General features: G+C 38.6%; 1 protein-coding gene across 3 annotated transcripts in view; it reads left to right on the top strand.

Moving 5' to 3' along the window:
- Positions 1 to 17,983, top strand: part of TPD52L1 (TPD52 like 1) — a 50,526-nt gene that overhangs the window by 10,358 nt on the left and 22,185 nt on the right. For 2 of the 3 annotated variants that reach the window (XM_036404566.1, XM_036404565.1), the window contains exons 2-3: positions 8,854 to 8,969; positions 14,046 to 14,194. In XM_036404566.1, coding sequence (XP_036260459.1) covers positions 8,854 to 8,969; positions 14,046 to 14,194 — 265 coding nt within the window. Of the gene's footprint in view, positions 1 to 5,474; positions 5,538 to 8,853; positions 8,970 to 14,045; positions 14,195 to 17,983 lie in introns of all 3 variants that reach the window. The other variant, XM_036404567.2, reaches the window with a different exon arrangement.

Here is a 17,983-nt window from a genome sequence, read left to right as displayed (position 1 = left end):
GCAGGTGGTCCTTAAAAAGGGGGGGCTGGGAGGGAGACATGACACAAGACATGTCTGCTCTGAGAAATGTTTGATTTTGGTGGCCATGAGCTTTTACATAATGTAACATAAAAAATTAAGAAAAACTCTGGGAAAAGGAACTGTACCTTTCTCCCAACTTAGGGAGTGGTGGCAACTCTGGGGCCTCCAACTTAAGAAAGGTATGGAGGGCCATAGCAATAATGAGAGAGCTGGAGAACCTTTTCTAAGAGAACTGGTTGAGAGAGTTAGTGTTGTTCAGCTTGGAGAAGAAAAGTCTTTGAGGAGACCTTACAGCACCTTCCTACTTGAAGGGGTCTACAAGAGAACTGGAGGGACTTCTTTCAAGGGTGTGTAGTGGCAGGACAAGGGGAAAAGGCTTTAAACTGTCAGAGTAGGTTTAGCTTTAATACCACAAAGAAATTATTTACAGTGAGGGTGGTGAGACAAAAGAACAGGCTGCCCAGAGAAGTTGTGGATGCCCCATCCTTGGAAGTGCTCAAGGCCTGCTTGGATGGGGCTTTGAGCAGCCTGGTCTAATGGAGGGTGTCCCTGCCCATGCAGGTGGTTGGAACTAGATGTTCTTTTAGGTCCCATCCAACTCAAAATATTCTGTGATTTATTGTTGCTAATTTGTAATTATGCAGCCTGCAAAGCTTAGTCACAGATCACAGATATTTTGTGCTAAACAGTATGCAATAAGGCAGTCCTGGTCCTTTAAAACTGTGATCTTTACTTTCCCAGTATGAGAGATTGATCACAGAGGGGAAAGATCGTTTGTCCCTTTTCTCCCAGCACTCCTAAATGTGAACTTTAGTATATGTAACAATGTGGAGACATTTATTCTGTATTAAAACAATGGAAATAATTAGTTTGAGCCTGAAGAGGATACAGAATCTGTCATGTACCCAAGTATAATTATTTCTTATGTATTTTCCCTAGCACATTTACAGGACCAAAAGTGACACATCTGTCTTACATGTTGAAATAGCTGAAAGGGGGTGTAAGAAAAGCAGGCAACCTGCTGGCTGCAGCATGATTTTGCTCATTTTTAAATTACACTTTTAAAGATCTTGTTAGTTATGTGTTTTGTGATCTAAAGGACACAAAATATGACTACATGAAGAATTTATTTTGCAATTAAAAAATATAATTTTAGTACTTCTTGCAGTACAGATACATTGTTAGAAGTTAATTGAGGAGGCTTTTGAGTTTAATTATACTGCAGTTAGATTGCTGTCTAATTATATTCTTTTGCACCTGGCTTTAGAAAATTACAATAAACTGATTCATTCTTAGGAGGGAAAAGTTATTAAATCCTGCCATTAAGTTTCAGTGATTTTGATTCAGTGAAGCAGATGCATGATCTTAATTATACAATTGATGGTATTGCCGTCACTTCTACCAGTTGAGGATGGGACCCCAGGTGCCTCTCTGTTCAGAGATGAGAAAAATGTACTGTCATATATTTTTAGTATGAAAGGGTGGGTTTAAGAAATGTGACTGATAACTTCCACCTCTGACTGCCAGCATTTCCATGTCATAGTTCTTATCTTCCCCTACACTGCTTTTTCTATAGTTTGATTATATATGCATTATTCCTTCATTTGCTTTGTGCTTTGTGTTACAGTTTCTAGAGTACCTTATTTGTAGAGAACAATTCCCTTTGGTGATGCAGTGTTATCCACTTTCTCATTCCCTATTATTCCATTGTGACTTCATCTTTTTCCTTCTTTTTCCCTGTTCTTCCTAAAGAAAAAGAGATGAAAACTCTTCTACTTGAGGCATTTTTTTCTTACCATTGACTTCACAGAAAGTTGTGCAGCATCATCAATAGAAAGCACAGAAAGTGGTACAGTGCTGTCATTACTTTCAGTTTGACATAACAGAAGGAACCTTCTACTGTCTTTAAACTATTACATTTCACAATAATTGCTTTGTTTTTCCACAGCTATAGCTTGAAAATATTACCCTTGTCTTGTCCAGGCATTCAGGATTATTATTGTATACAAAGAGATCTTGCTATAGAGTAAAATGTGCAAGATCATCCTTGCATTCCTGGACATTTCAGGAAGGAAGATCAGATATTTTGCTTGGAAGATCAGTTCCCAGGTTGAAATCTTAGGTTGAAGTAAGTGATATGTATTTTTTTAACCATTATTGCTATTCTCAATTTTATCCATTTTGTTTCCATGTTTGGCATGATTATCAAACTCCTTATCAGTGTATATGGTTTCTTGGTGCAGTGGTCAAGCTGCTGTGTCTCTTTTCTGCCAGTTTTTTGTGTATAGATTGTCTCTTTTCACTGGCATAGATTAGCAGCTGTGTCAGTGGTTTCTGGGGGAAAAAGAAGGTAGACACATCCTCAAGGTATGATTAATTTATTTTTTTATACTAAAACAGAGAAAAGAATCAGCACAGTACAGCTAGCTGTTTATCCAGGGGTTCCAAATAAAAGTTTTCCTTCATTTGGAAATCTGCCAATCTATCTCATAGCTATGGATAGATTTTCTTACTGCTCGGGTTTGCAAGGGTTAAGAGATAGAAGGCAAAGTTTTAACAAAGTCAGTAATAAGCTGCTCCAGGACAACCAGGGACACCTACTCTGAGATTTTAGACTACATCCTAGAGCTCTTGAATACCCAAAAGCTTTATTTTCTCCCTATCCTTGACACTACTGCCAGCCTAAAGCTCAGGGAGAGAGGAATGAAGACACTTGCACATCCATCTCTCTCTTTGAAGAAATATACTCAGAGCAAAGTGAAGACTGAGCCCACATAGTTGCAGAAAGTAGAACCCACATATTTCTGTTATGTTTACATTTTTAGTCTACATCACCTGTGCATCTTGAGTATTTCCTTCTTTTAGCCAAGGTGAATCCAGCCTCTGAGTTTGTTTTTCAATCATGACTTCAAAATCAACCTTATGTTTTCAGTTCTAAGTCAATTAGGAGAGTGGCAGGCTATATGTAATTGTTAGGCTCAAGCCTAAGCAAGTTGAAGACAAATTCGGACTTCTGGTCCACAGTTAGAACCAGACACAGAAGGGTTCTTCTGATCTTCCTTCAGTAGTTTGTTTTCTAGATGAATTCAATGATAACATATTTTCCTATTTTGATGTTCCAATAATAACTTTGTAGTGGAAAAAATGGTATGGAAATCCTTGCAACTTCTGATAGCTTTTTCAGATCAATTTAGTTATTTAGTACATGCTTCTAGTCCCCCTTGTCTCCCCCTTAATCTCTATATCTGGCATTAGGACTACATTATAAAGAAGATCAAAGACACTAATGCAGTGTCTGGACAGTTCCTTTGTTCTACTTACCATTTCATCCCTTTGAAGACTTAATTGCAATTTAAATTTGTGAACAAGTGTTTTCCAAATTTAAATAAGGAACTCTAATGACATGGCAGAAGAAGCTGTAGCAAGTCATTTTGCTTACTAGAAGGGTTGTGTAATTTGTTTTCTCACTATTGATGTGAATGCTAGATAAGGTAGATGCGGTTTTTTAATTGGTTGGAAAACAAAAAAGCAGAGCAGTAAAAGCACTTCAATTCTTAATGCTTTGTTAACACAAAGGATCATCTATATATTTCCTTGAATGAATGTTAAAAAATGTACGCAAACAGAAATTTGATGGTTCTTACCTTAATTTTGCTGTCATTATGGTTAATTCAACAAACATCAGTGCCTATAGTGTGAGTTTTTCCTTTTGTTGTTTTTTTGGGGGGGGGGGTTGGGGTTGTTTTTCTTTTTTAAACAGTCAACATGCAAGAAATAGTCTGATATGTACTACTCTAGAACATGGGTCTGAGATGAATACTGAGAAAATACATAAAAAGCACTAACTAAAACATCTTTATGTAGTTAATCTTTAGATACCTGAGTAAGTAAAAAAAAATCTGTCATGGATTTTATCATTGTATTATTTGGTTATTTTAAATTTTGTAGAATAGTTACAGATCTTCTAGATTCTAAGTGGCATATTAAATTTGTCATCCCTACAATCTTACTGGCAAACATATGCACAGGTATTGATCAATGCTGAAACAGTTTCTTGCATTAAATCAGATTTAACAGCAGACTGTAGAATTAGGTCACTAGTCTTAGCCACAGCTACCATGAACTTTGGGGGAAAATCAAAAATGTCCATTTCAGCACACTGGAACTACTTGCATGGTTGTATTATTTTGTCGTATGAGTCTTGCAGAAGAACACAAAAATGGGCTTCCCCAGCTATTCACCTCCTCCTACTTCTTTCTATATAAGTCTCCTAATACAAAGGATTTTCTGCTCATTTGTTTCAACCTGGGTCCTTCTGTATGACTTGCAGTTCCTATTTGCTGATAATCCTATACTTTTAATGTTTCATTCATATTTTATCTAATGATATATGTGACAGTAAGTACTAAAACCTTCTTTAAACTAGAAGCCAAACAGTGTTTTGCATTGATTAGAACCAATTTTATGATTTCCCTCACTTTATGGGGGGCGGGGTTTTTTGTTATTTTGAAGTAACATATGTCCAGAAAATCACTAGTTTGCCTGTTTGTGGAGGATAAATGAGTTACACACGAGCATATTATTAGTGTAATTTGCTGTAGCAACAGGAGATTGTATGAGACTATAGAAACCTGCAGTTTTGTCTCCAGCAATCCTACACCACAAGACAAGGCTGTCTGGAAGAGATAATGAGGGAAGTGGGCTGGGTCTTGCATCTGTCTCTGGGCAGAGTCTTGTGACAGCATATCCCAGAGCTTATTGTTGATTAAATGATTAAGCTCTGGATTGAGCTTCATTGCAAATGGAGAAGTGGAGAGAAGGGGATAGGTAATGAGAACTCCTTAGTTGACCATGGAGAATGAGGGAGGGGAAGTTCAAGGAACAGGTTCTAAGACAGCTTCTGTTCCATTGATGTCTCTTTTGTGATTTTTTTTTTTAGTATAATAGAGCTGCTTATAATAATGTAATAGTATAATAGGGCAAGCACAACAACTGAATTTAAATTCAATTAAGTTAATCTGTATAAGACATAGTAGGAGAAGAAAACAGATGTTAGTTAGTGGTAGTGTCTAGGCTGTATCCTCATGCCTTACCTGTTAGGGGCCTGCTTGAATGAAACTTGGAAAACCTGTGCTTTAGATCAATATGTGGAGGTCAATGCCCAAAATACTGTGCTGTTAGTAAAGGACATAAGAGATACAGGACATCACCAAAGCCACAGGTTCTTGTAAATGGCTGGTAAAGTACTGGATGAGCTCCTAATTCATTCAGGGAAGCTTATAACACCTATACTACAAAGTAAAGCAAAAGTTATTCAACCACCCAACAACTGAATTGTTCTTCTAAAAGGATGGAAATTTAATTTCCAATTCCACACCTGGATATTAGTGCAATTCTGAATTAATAGCAGCTTTGCATCTGAACAATTAATGACAATTTAATCACAATTCCAGATTTTCCAGATCTGACCACAGCTGGAAGCAAGGCATGATCTTCAGTATTTCTGGGAGGAGTAGGTAAGAGGAAAGGAAATGCAACTTGAAGGCAATTTTTTTTTCTTGCTACCAATGACCTCATGTTAATCTTGAAAACAACTCGGCTACTTGTACAACTCCCTTCCCAGAGTTATCAAGCCTTCATGGCTCATAACTAATACCTATGCATCTTTAAGCAAAAATACTGTCTTTCCCCAGAGCAGTTCCTGTGTGTTGTCAGGTTATGTAGCAGGGCAGGAGAGGAAAATGCCTCAGTCTTCTTCAATTCTGAGAGGAGACCTCATAGCAGTCTACAACTTTTTCATGAGGGAAGTGTAGAGACTGACACTGATTTCTTCTCTCATGACCAGTGGGCAGGACCTGAGAGAACAGCCTGAAGCTGTTTCAGGGGAGGGGAGGTTTAACTTAGATATTAAGGAAAAGTTTTTCACCCAGAGGGTGGTCGGACACTGAAGAGGTTTCCCAGGAAAGTGGTCACAGCTCTAAGCCTGACAGTGCTTGGGCACTCTGAAACTCAGTATGATTCTAGGGCTTGGCCTGTGCAGGGTCAGAAGCTGGGCTTTGGTGATCCCTGTCTCTTCCAACTCAGAATATTCTATGATTCTATGCTTCTAATCCATGGCCAGCCAGGACTTTGAGGCTGTATGAGATGAGAGCTTGTAGGTGGGCTTACATCCCTTCAGTTGTACTGGAGGGTGCTAGGCTGCTCCATCTCCTGCATGGTCAGGGAATCACAGAACTTCCTTCAGTCTCGAGACCAAAGTGTGAGACATGACAGTATCTGGAGAGAGAAACCAGTGACTGGGAGAAATGTTCTGCTGGCATTGCAGTGTCACACAGTACAGAGACACCTACAAATCCTGAGCAATAGGTACACCTGTGATCCAAAACATCCTTGAGTCCTAACTTGAGGCTCCAAAGCACTGGGTTAGGTTATCAGCACACCTGGGCTGATGAGCTCTCTAACTTCAGTGTGAGTCTGAGCGGGTGGATGCTGACCTCTGCTGTGCTCCATTACAACTATAATGTCCTAATTGTAACCACTCTGCTATTGTTGCTGCTAGAATCAAAGTATTCTCACATGAGGAAGTTTCAGAACTCAGACTGGCCTAAAGAGGGCTGTGACCCACAGTATGCTAAAGAGATGTTTAGACTGTAGCTGACCAAAGTGAAACATTTGCAGAGGGACAGTGACCATTATGGAGGACTCTCATAGCTTGAAAAAGAAAGTAGAGACTGAAGGATCAGACTAGATTTTAGAGGACTTAAACAAGAAGCAAAGGACAAAAACTGGGAGAGAAACTGGATGAGTTTGCAAAGTATCATAGAGAAGATTGATATGTATTTGTTGTTTTGGAATGGATTGTAATTTCAGTCCAGTCTTGAAGTTTAAACTTGACCATTGGGCCTAGTGTTAAGTGTTATTCAGTTGTTATTGGTGATTTTGTCCATGTTGACTTCCATCTCTTACCTAGCTGTTCCAAAACTATTGTTGTCCCTTGAGCATGGATCTGCCTTCTTTTTAGCTTAAGGATCAGTTGGTCTGAGATCACCTCATCTCAACATCTATCCCAAGGCCTCCCTTAAGGGTTTTCAACCCTATTGCCCCTTAGATCCTTGCCAGCATTTCCAACAGCTGCCCTGTATCACTGCTCCTCCATCCATGAAAAAATAGACTGCTTTCAAGATTGTGCAGACTAAGTTTAGCTTGAGTCCCATAGCAACACTATTAATCCTCAAACAAATACCAAATAACAATTGTGTTTAGAGATGTAGGGGTGTTAATAAAGGTGATTTGGGAGTGTTCCTACTGAATAAATATGCTTTCCTTTGTCCTGACTTCAGCAATCTAGGTTTTCCTGGCAAGCTGCTTTTTGGGTAATAGCTAAGATTTCAACTACTTCTATATGCCATCATGTTTTTAAAACATTTTGTGCTTAAGGGTGGTGATCTATTTCTGCATATGGTGCCAAGCAGGGGTTCAGCACCTGTGTTGCTGCTCTTTATCTTCCCACTCAGGGAAGATTGTAATTAACAAGGCTGAATTCACTCCATCATGTTCTGCAGGGAAGTTGACAGTATGAATCAAATTAGTTCTGTTCTGTTAAATAGAAGGAAATCCAGGTACGCTGGGGGACTCTAGGTGAAGAAAATGGCAGAAGGCTGGAGGGAATTTAGTTTTCTGCATGAAAATGTAAAGTACTCAATCTCAACAGACTTGTTCCTTGTAACCTCTGTTCTTTAATGTCCAAACTTAACTAAGCTGTATTTTAATCTCTGTATAATAGAGTATACAGGCCTCTGTGGAGCTAGGAAAGAAATTGTTCTCTACCATATTAAGCAGTATTCAGGTCTCAGGAGTCAGCAGAGATGGCTCATTACCCTGCTAGGGAACTGAAATAAAGGGGAAAGTGCTGTCCCAGCTGTAACCTGGAGGAGATTTTTGTTCCACAACAGAAGATGATCTAGAATTTACAAAAAGTTCCAAAGTGACTAGAATGTTTTCTGTTATCTCATGGTTTGCATTGTTTTCTCTGCAGACCATAAAGAATGAGTGGCTCTTAGTGGCTGGAGCCCCAGCAATCTTCACTGAATGATTGGGAGATAGGAAGTATTTTGTTTCATCAGTACCTATTATGCCAGGCAGGCCCTGGTCTTGAAAACATTTATGTATGCACTTACCTTGCTTATTATAGATACTGACCCTGATCTTGGGCATGCAGAAGAAAGTAACAAGGTCCAGTGTATTTGTCCCCCTTTCACAGGCTTAGATTGAGCAATCAAGGAATGCTTCTCATTAATACTCAGAAAATTCAAACAATAGGTGTGGCATTTACTTCTGCAAACTGTGTGCATCTGTAAGGTTTCAAGTTGCTGCAATCAGAGGTACTTTCAGAGAAAACTTGGCTCTGTAATATACTTCCTTTATTATTCACTGTACTATTGCTGCTCTTCTCATCAGTGATCCGCATTAGCCAGCTTTCTTATTTTGAAGAAAAAGCTTTCTTTTTTTCTTCTGTATTGTTAGAAGCAAGAAAATGCCTTATCAGGGATTAGTAGGGTCCAAGGTGATTAATTTCTGGGAATGAGTGATGAGTGGTGTTTACACATATTAAATTGCTCCTGTGCAGACACTACTCTCTGATACTTCCAGTAGCTTTTCAGAGGCGAAGAGAAGCCGAATGCAAATGATTGTAGCAGGAAAAGGTTGGTTTTTCGTTGTTTGGTTTTTTTTTCCCTAGTGGGTAAACATTATATCATTCTTGGATTTTGGGGCAGGCCAATACAATAGTTGAAATAATGAATAATGGTTGTCTTGACCTTTTAACTTTTTAAGGCCTGTTGGAAACTCAGCCGTTCCATGAAGCAGATGAAGATGTGGTCGCTGATGTTGATTTCACCAATATGATTTCTGAAGAAGAAAAAGAAGAGTTAAAGACTGAGCTAGCCAAGGTAATGAATTTGAATTTCTGTGAGTGTTAGTGTTTCTACTTCCTTAAACTGGAAATATTATTTTTAGGATGAAGTATACATCATAAAGGTATGCCTTTCCTTTTTGGTAAAATTATTCTAGGCAACAATAATGTAGCTCATAATTTTCTTATATACCTATTTTTTGAAGGTTAAATATCTTCTACTTGATGATTGTACTGTGAAAGTCAAAATGCACGTTCCCATCTTAGTTAAGACGTGTCTTTATTTATAAACATTCCTTGAAAAAGAATGAAAGGTGTTCTCATTAGATCTGGTATTGTTGTTACAGTGGTTGTGCCACCTGATAGAAAAATTTCTTTTTGTGGTGCTCAGAGGAAAAGGTAATAATGATGGTTACAGAAGAGGCTGATGATAACAAGCACAGTAATTTTATTTCATTTTTGTTTCCTTTGGCACTGATGTGTTTTGAGAAGGTAGTATCCTTTTTCAGGAGTCTGGAACTCAGGACACTATGAAGAGGCTTAAAAATAATAAGGAGATGGGAGGAAAAAGGTGTGAACCACATGATCTCTTTATTACAAAGATTAAAGAAATTGTCTAAATTTGGTCTACCATGGAAGGATGGATTCAATTTTAATTACTACTGCTGAATACTGCAGTAAAGTGGAATTCTGAAATGAAAAATGAGAGACTGGGGAAAGCTGTAGGTTTAATTTTTTGAAATACAAGTCAAATAACAGAAATCACAGCCATATGAATGTGAGTTGGTTTTGCCTTAACTGGAATACTTAAATTGATATTAAGTTGTAGTGCTTAGAATACTTACAAAGTACTTACAAAGTACTCTAAGAAGTAACATCTGTAATGACTTTCAAGTAATTTACCTGCAGTGCCGATTCAGGATTTTCAAGTGAAACAGAAGACTGTTTTTTCACTTAAATATTTTATCAATCTTTGTGTTTCTGAGTTACTAGTTAACTTTTACTTCTTTGCTGATCCTGTCACATCTGTAAATAATCAGAAGGAAGCTGAAAGTTTACATACTCAGTTTATCAAATTAGTTAGGACTTGGCATATTCAATACTGGCTTTTTCTCAGGACCAGAGGCAGTGGGCACACACTGAAACACAGTTGGTTCCCCCTGAACATCAGAAGCATGTTTTTAATGTGTGTGTGACTGAGCAGTGTACCCAAAGACATTTTGGAGTCTCCATCCTTGAAGATATTTAAAAGCTGTCTGAGTACAGTCCTGGGAAACATGCTCTAGGTAGGGCTTGAACCAGATGTGCTACAGTGCTCCCTTCCAGCCTCAGCCATTCTGTGATTCTCTTCTCTGGCGAAGGGGACTTCATGGGTAGGTAGAAACAAGGAAGGAAAAAAGGCCAGAACTTCTTGCAATCATCTGAGAATGATATGCCTCTCTCAACAGAATTAATCTCAGATGTTTCTGGGTATCCCTTCTGCCTGCTGATCACATAGGAGAGAGAATTCTGGAAATGCTTTAATTCCTGTACTAACATACAAGTGAGAGATTGCCTGTCAAATATTATGATCTTGACTGACCTCAGAATTATTTTCTGAATTCCTCACAGCAGTTTACTGACCTGCAGCTGATGCTTAAAAGCAAAATAAAACTGATAATTATGCTAAGAAAGGTTTGAAAAACTTGAATGTAGAGTGAACAAAGTCTGAACAAAGTCTAAAGTTAAATGAGGCTTAAGACTCTTATAAAAGACTGCAAAAAAAAGTGTGACATTGTCTCCTTCACAAAGAAAAATTTGCTAATGTGGGAATTGGGTAATGTTTCCTTTTGAAAATCTGTAAGTCTTTACTTACAAGCCCTTTCTGCTCCACCAATGATAGTTTTGTTTTCTTCAATGTTCTTATGTGCTAAGTAATACCTCTTTGAGACTGTAGGAACAAACACCTACTGTTTGTTCCTACAGGCTCAAACAGTTCTGTTTGAGGGGTTCTGAGGGGTAAAAATCTTACTGTTCTGAGGGGTAAAAATCATCCTTAATTCTTCTATCAACAGTTGATAAAATGAGAATCTGTTTGTGAGCACCTGTTGTGCATTTATTTAAACAGAAAATATGTGCTTCATCTCTGTGTTGTGTACCTAATGTATATATTCTTTGTTTTCTTCCTCCTTCTCACTCTGACAATAGGAGAGGAACAAGCACTACTGTTTTTCTGTCAGGATTTTTTTGTGTCCTCTATTCCTATTCTCCTGCTAATAATCTCTTTTTACTGGAAACTTCTCAGAACATGGACTTGGTCTGTTCTTGTATTTGTAGCCTAGCTAACACAGCAGGGCTCTGACTCTAATCAAGCCTTAGGATTTCTACAGTGAAACTAAAATGAGTAACTCTTACAGAAACTTCTAACAGTCATTTGAATTTACAGAGGTCAGCCTGACAGAATAACAGCAGAAAATTGTAGGCCAAAAGCTTTACATAAGGCCAGAAGATTGTTAGCAGAACAGATTCCCCCTGCCCCCCTCGCTGTGAGGAGCATTGTACAATGACTCTTGAGTCATGCTGGGGGCTGAGATTTTGAGCTACCTTGCTCACTGCTGTCAGTTGTCCTTCCATTACACTCATCAAAGTACTCATTTACTCTTTGGTGTCTTCCCCCTCCCACACCTTCCCAGAAGGAGCTATCTGGTTTGATCTAGCTGATGCACAGCATCAGCAGTGTGTGTTACTGCATGTTTGTTCCCAGTTTGAGGAAAGATTATAATAATACCTTTTCCTGCAAACTTATGGGAGAAGAGAACTTTATATGATGTGCCTATTCTCTTCTGACTCTGTTGCATTTTGAAAGAAGGGAACCATGATAATTAGAAGCTTGTATTTCTGTTGACTGAAGCCCTAGTTTTATAATGGAGTTATAAGCATTTACAAAAGTGGACTTAAAAAATTCCTAAACAAGTGATGCCTGACTTCCATGAGAATTAGGTATGTTACATGCTTAAATGCTTTTCAAGATCCTACTGTAAGTCCCTAATCCTTTCTACCTACTTCAGAGTCATCACTGATATCTGAGCACTTGAGGGCGGCTTTGTATCTGTCATTATTTCAAAATGATGGAAGTTGAGGAGGATTTTGTCAATTCAAAACTGATTGCTGTGTTATAAATAATAAATTACTTTTCTTTAATCAAAAATGTTGCTCATACTTCTGCCATTGATCACAAGGCTAATGCTTGTTTAGGTTATCACACCTTTAAGATGTCTATTCAATGGAACAGATGGAAAGTAATTTTAATAGAAGACCTGAAATGTTTACATATCCAAGTACCTGATGATCAACCTAGTGCTGGCCCATAAGTGTCCTGGCATCAGTTTAAGTAAAGCTCTTTAGCAGTGTTGCACAGGTAGTCGTGCACTAAGGGGTTTGCTCTTGGTGAGAAAGAACCAAAAGGAGCTCTGAACTGCTGCCTGAGGAATGCTGACATTTGTGCTTTCTTTCTGTAAGTGTATGACCAGTTACTTTCTCAGAAGAGAGCCTCTTGACACCTGCCTCTTGACAGTATTCCATTTGCAGGTTAGGAATATAATGGAGCGCACAGGACATGGGGAGAAACAAAGCAATTTGCATTGCTGTGTACCTAACAACAGTACTGGTGAGGTGTTGGCATCACAGGCATTGGTGAATATTAATATCTACTTCACTCAGGTCATGATTTTGCTCTGTGTTCATAGCCTTGCTGCTTAATTCCTGAGCTGCTTGTATATTGAAATGGCAGGTAATGACAAAAGAAACTGATAGCTGGGGGATTCAAGGTTGAGACTTTTCCAAGAGCAGTGAGCTTGCAGCCAGTTTTACAGTTTGACAGTGAGGCAGAATGCATGAATGTGTAAAATAAAATAATGCTAGTGCTGATATCCTAAATATAGCCTTGGAGGTCAGTACTGCTTCAGCTGGTGCTTGCATCTTTCCCTGCAGCCAATGGAGTTAAATCAGAGGAGTCTGTGGCTCCAGGGAACTTAGCATATGGTAATCAGATAAGTTGCCATATGTTACCTTACTAACATATGGAGGAAGGAACACAGTTGGTAGGGGAATTTCTAAACCTGAAGTGAAAGGCAGCTGCTCTGTTGTCACTTGCCCTTGTTAGCTTCAGTGTCTTAGTGTGCTGCTTGTGTAGATTAGCTTGGGAGGCTTCCAGGTGAAGAATGCAAACCCCTACTCACTTGCAGGAGTGCTGCCCAAGGAGCAGGATTCTGAGCCAGTGGGCACGACCATTCTGGAGTCCCTCTTCTTACAGTCCTGTCTTCTGGTTCTTGCCTTGGTAAAACACCGGCTTTGATTAAATGTTTCAAAAAAATGACTACTGCGGAGAGAATTATATTGCTCTGTTTGGGCTGGATGGCATCTTTACAGCTTGAAATTGCAGAGTTTGGTTAAATACTAGGATTTCTGGAAAGACTGATCTGCTCTGTCTTCTGAGTGCTTTTATGCTTTAGATACTGATCACTCATGTTAATAGTTCAACTATAAATTTTTATGTTACAATTTTGAAATATGTAGTGCCTAAAATACATAAATAAAACTCATATGACAAGGATATAACATTTGATGGTACTCTCAAGTCATATATTATCATGCAGCTTTTTCTATTTTTTTTTTTACCTGCTCCTAAGAATTTACATACTTTTTTTCAGGACCAGAAGACTAAAAACCTGCAAGTATGAAGTTAAAAGCCTGTGCATTCAAAGAAAGAGATTTGCTTAAATTTTCCAGTCTTCTCTTGTCCTGTCCATTTCCATTTTACTAGTGAATGAAAAGCTGGTATTTGAGACTCCTAATGCTCCAAGGCAGATTTGGGTGAAATTGCTTCCTTACTGGATAATTCTCTCCCTTATCAGATGCATCTGTGTGATGGTGAACATAGGTGACACAGAGGCAGTAATTTAAAATAGTGTCAGCTCTGTTCTGGGGATGCCTTTGTCACCTCCTCAAGCTCTTGACTCAGTCTCTCTAGGTACCTATGAAAAGCACAAGTTTGTGAGATTCATTTACCATCTTAACACTGTATGTTTATCATTCTGTGGGAACAGGCTAACTCCTTTCTCCTTGTTTCCCTCAGCTAGAGGATGAAATTTCAACTTTGCGGCAAGTGCTAGCAGCAAAAGAGAAGCACCTGGTTGAAATTAAACAAAAACTTGGCATAAGTCTGATGAATGAACTGAAGCAGAACTTTAGCAAAAGCTGGCATGATATGCAGACAACTTCTGCGTGAGTACTGATTTTTATACTTACACATATGAACATACCATGTTTTTCTAAAACTTTTTGGGCTGAATTAATAGCAACATTGGTAGAAAGAACCACCCACCTTCATCAAGTGCTGTCTGAAAAGTCATTTGCTTTTTTTTTTCCTCTTCATTTGACAACTGAATTTGACACTTAAGGAGAAGGAAAAGTGAGCTTCTCCACAACTGAGCTGAGCTGGGAGTTGACAGCAAGGAAGGCAGGGGGCAGTAGCATGCATCATCCATGAAGGAGCAGTCTCACAATACTTAAACAAAGAGAGCAGAGCAGTCCAATGACAGCAAAGAGGGTCAAACCAAGAGTTCAGATCTCCAAGTGCCTCTGTACTGATGAGCCAAGTCCTAGATCAAGCCAGGGAGTCAAATCTGTGAGTTCAAGATCTGTGAGGTACCTGGATAGATACAGGCATATCATTAATATGACTTGACATTAAATTCAGTCTAGGCTTTGGTATAGGTCCCAAATGAAGGGAAAAGGTGCTTAACAAGCATTCTCCCAACTCTTGCACAACATTTTCATCACAGTCTTACCCGAAGTTTCACAGCTGTGCAGTGCCAGATCTCACCTTGAGCTGCCAAGTTCAGGGGAGTGGGGGGGAAAGCATTAACAGTTCCTCTCAGTGCCTTCAAGGTGCTGACAGACACTTGCCAAAAAATGTTAAAATGTACACTTTGACATTAAAAGAACTATTCTTTGTATTTTCATGAGAAGTCAAATAAGGCATAAACCCCTTAATAAAAATACAGTTTGTATGTCTCCTATCTCTCACTGCTGGACAGTTTCTCATCTAGGTGCTGCTTCTCATGACATGTCATTAGCAGGGGTATCACTGTTGCCTTAGTGAGGATGTCTGTCATGTGCTAGGAGAGAACAGTCTAGAGACAGTAAGCTTTAGAAGAGAGGAGGGGCACAAGACATTGAACTAGAATTACTGGGAGAGACTTGCAAAATTTTGAAGCAAAAACTTTCATTTTTACTTGAAATTTGCTAGCAAGTTCCCAGATAGGTTTTCATTTTTTGTCCACATTGACATTTACCACAAATATAGACTTAGAGACTTTTTCAGTGTGGTAGCTGCTACTTTTTATTTGAGATGAGTTTCAGAACTACATCCATTAGGTGGTAAGTGTCCAGAAATTGTTTTGTGGAACTGAGCAGCAGGAGTCCCATTTGTGCCCCAGAAAATTCTCATGTTTATGGTCCAGCTGCTGTATAATTCTGCTAGACCCTTATGCCAGAACACCAGTGCTGATACAAATCATGGTAATCCAGCATCTTAAGAATGGATGTGTTGAGTAATAGTGATTCATTGTTGCTGTACCAAAATAGCAGTGGGACAGCATTATTCACCAAAGTTCTCTGATTTAGGAAGGATGAAAAGCTTGTTTTTTTGGTTTTTTTTTTTAAAGTTCTAAATATTTACATGCCTGTGGTTTAGGTTTCTAAATCTGCAGTTAGTCATTTTAAATTTTAAAATGATCTGGTTTTAAGAGGTGAAATTTTGTTTCACTTAGCTGGTGTGCTTTCCTGTAATTTAAAAATACTTTTCTTTAGCAGGGAACTTTTCAAAACCACAGAGCACCAAAGTTTTTTTCCACTTATTGTTAATGTTTTTAAGCTCTCCATTTAGGGATGCATTCTTAGATTTAGAGTGGACTTAGAGGAAGAGGGGTGGACTTCTCTCAGTAACAGTCCTGTAAAGTGTGTTTGACCACTAGTTAAGAGTCACGACCTTACTTACAGGATGCAAGCCACTCCTACTGACTAAATTTAAACTTGAGATTTTGAATATTTTAAAGCATTTACATTTTAAATGGTTGGCCACAAGTTCCTTGTTAATTTCTTATACTATTCAGTGCACTGATGTTTAATATAATCTATTATATTGTAATATAATGTGTTGGGGGAGGCAAAGGGTTCTGCTGTGGAGCACATCAGTAACTACAGAGCAAATGATTGCCTTGGGTTTGGTTTGGTTTCATGGTGGTAAGGCATTCAACTGGAATGACATCCCACACACACCTTTTTAATGATTGGGTTTTCAGTGAATAGAAGCGGGTGGATATTTAACTTCTTGCAATGCAGGTTTTTATATTTTAAAAATAGATAATTCATTCTTATTTAGATGCCAGAAGCAGGGTCATGTTGGTGGATTTTGAGGTTATTTATTTTAGCTTGAGAAATAATTACAAATGTCTTTACATGGATATTTGTAAAGACCATAATTGAGCTTTCCTAATTATTGTTCTGCTACAAAAGAAAGGTTTTATATAACCTGAATGCATTGTATTCAGTTGAAGCTTCTTGGTAGTGCTTCTGTAAAGCTCCCATGTCTCCTTACCTTCCATACTTCAGATTTTCACCATATAGTGGATTAAAGTAGAATATAGTATTTATGACAATTAACCTGGTTTTATACAGAATCACAGAATATTTGAGGTGTTGACAGCAATGTGAGAAGACTGTCTGGTCCAACTGACTCTTTCAGTCAGGACCAGCTAGAGCAGAGTGCTCAGGACTATGTTCAGTCAGGTTTTGAATATCTCCAAGGATGGAGATTCTACAGCCTCTCTGGGCAACCTGTTCCATCTTCAATTGCCCTCGCTGTGAAAAACATTTTTTTTAAATACTAAAATATCAGTATATTTTAATATTTCTTGCATTGAATTTCTGCTGTTTGCCTCTTGCACTTTCACTAAACACCACTCAAAAGGGCTTGCCTCTGTCTTCTTTCCTCCTTTCATTAGGTTGTTTATACACATTGATGAGATCCTTCCGTGAGCATTCTCTAAGGTGACCAGTCCCAGCTTTCCCAGCCTCATTGTATGAGAGCTGCTCCAGTCCTTTGCCATCTTTATGCACCTTTGCTGGACTTGTTCCAGTTTGTCCATGTTTGCCTTGTACTGGGAAGCACAGAACAGGACCCAGCTGTGGCCATAACCAGGGCTGACAGGGGAAGGATCACTTCACACAACCTTTGCTGCAAAGGCACATTGCAGACTCATGTAATCTGTTCTCTACTAGGATTCCAGGCCTTTTTCTGCAAGGCTGCTTTCAGCTGGTTGATCCCCAACCTCTACTGGGTTATTAATCCCAGCCTGCAGGACTCTGCATTGCCCTTTGTTGAACTTACTGTGACTCCTCTTGCCTCTTTTTTTCAGATGAAGTCCCAAGTCATTGTATTCTTCAATGCAATTACAGAATCGCATTTCATTATATATGGAGAAGGTTACAAGGGTTACTTTAGCCTTTCACTAGTCCCTCATATTAAGCACTACAGACATAGATCCACAAGATATCTTGCCCTTTGCTGAGGGTTATGTTGTAACCACACTCAGCTTTGTCCTTCAGCTTTTCATTTGGTGCTTTTCTGTAGTTCTTTGGAAAAAAAAAACCACATAGGACATTGTAGTCCTGTCTTCTTGTGAGATATTTCAATTCTACTGAGTTTCTAAGGAGCAGTTTTATCTGTAAAATTACCCACCAATAAACTCACTCCAGCCTAATACTTTCCACAAACTTCTTTGCCATACTTTCTTAAAATATTATCAACTGCTATAAAACATAAACCTCTCTGTTTAAATGGTTAACCTTTCAACCCATGGATGGAATAATAACTATGGACAGAGCTTCTAGGGAGATGAAAATGCTTGGTTTGCTACTAAACCTCTCCAAAGAAAGAAATACTCCAGACATTCAGACCACTGTAAGCATCAGTACTGCCATGGCAAATAAATTATTAGAAGAGTTAGA

Source organism: Molothrus ater, chromosome 3 (assembly GCF_012460135.2).
Source record: "Molothrus ater isolate BHLD 08-10-18 breed brown headed cowbird chromosome 3, BPBGC_Mater_1.1, whole genome shotgun sequence".
NCBI classification, from domain to species: domain Eukaryota; kingdom Metazoa; phylum Chordata; class Aves; order Passeriformes; family Icteridae; genus Molothrus; species Molothrus ater.
The sequence above is the reverse complement of the archived record's forward strand: the minus strand, read 5'-3'. Positions and strand labels throughout refer to the sequence as shown.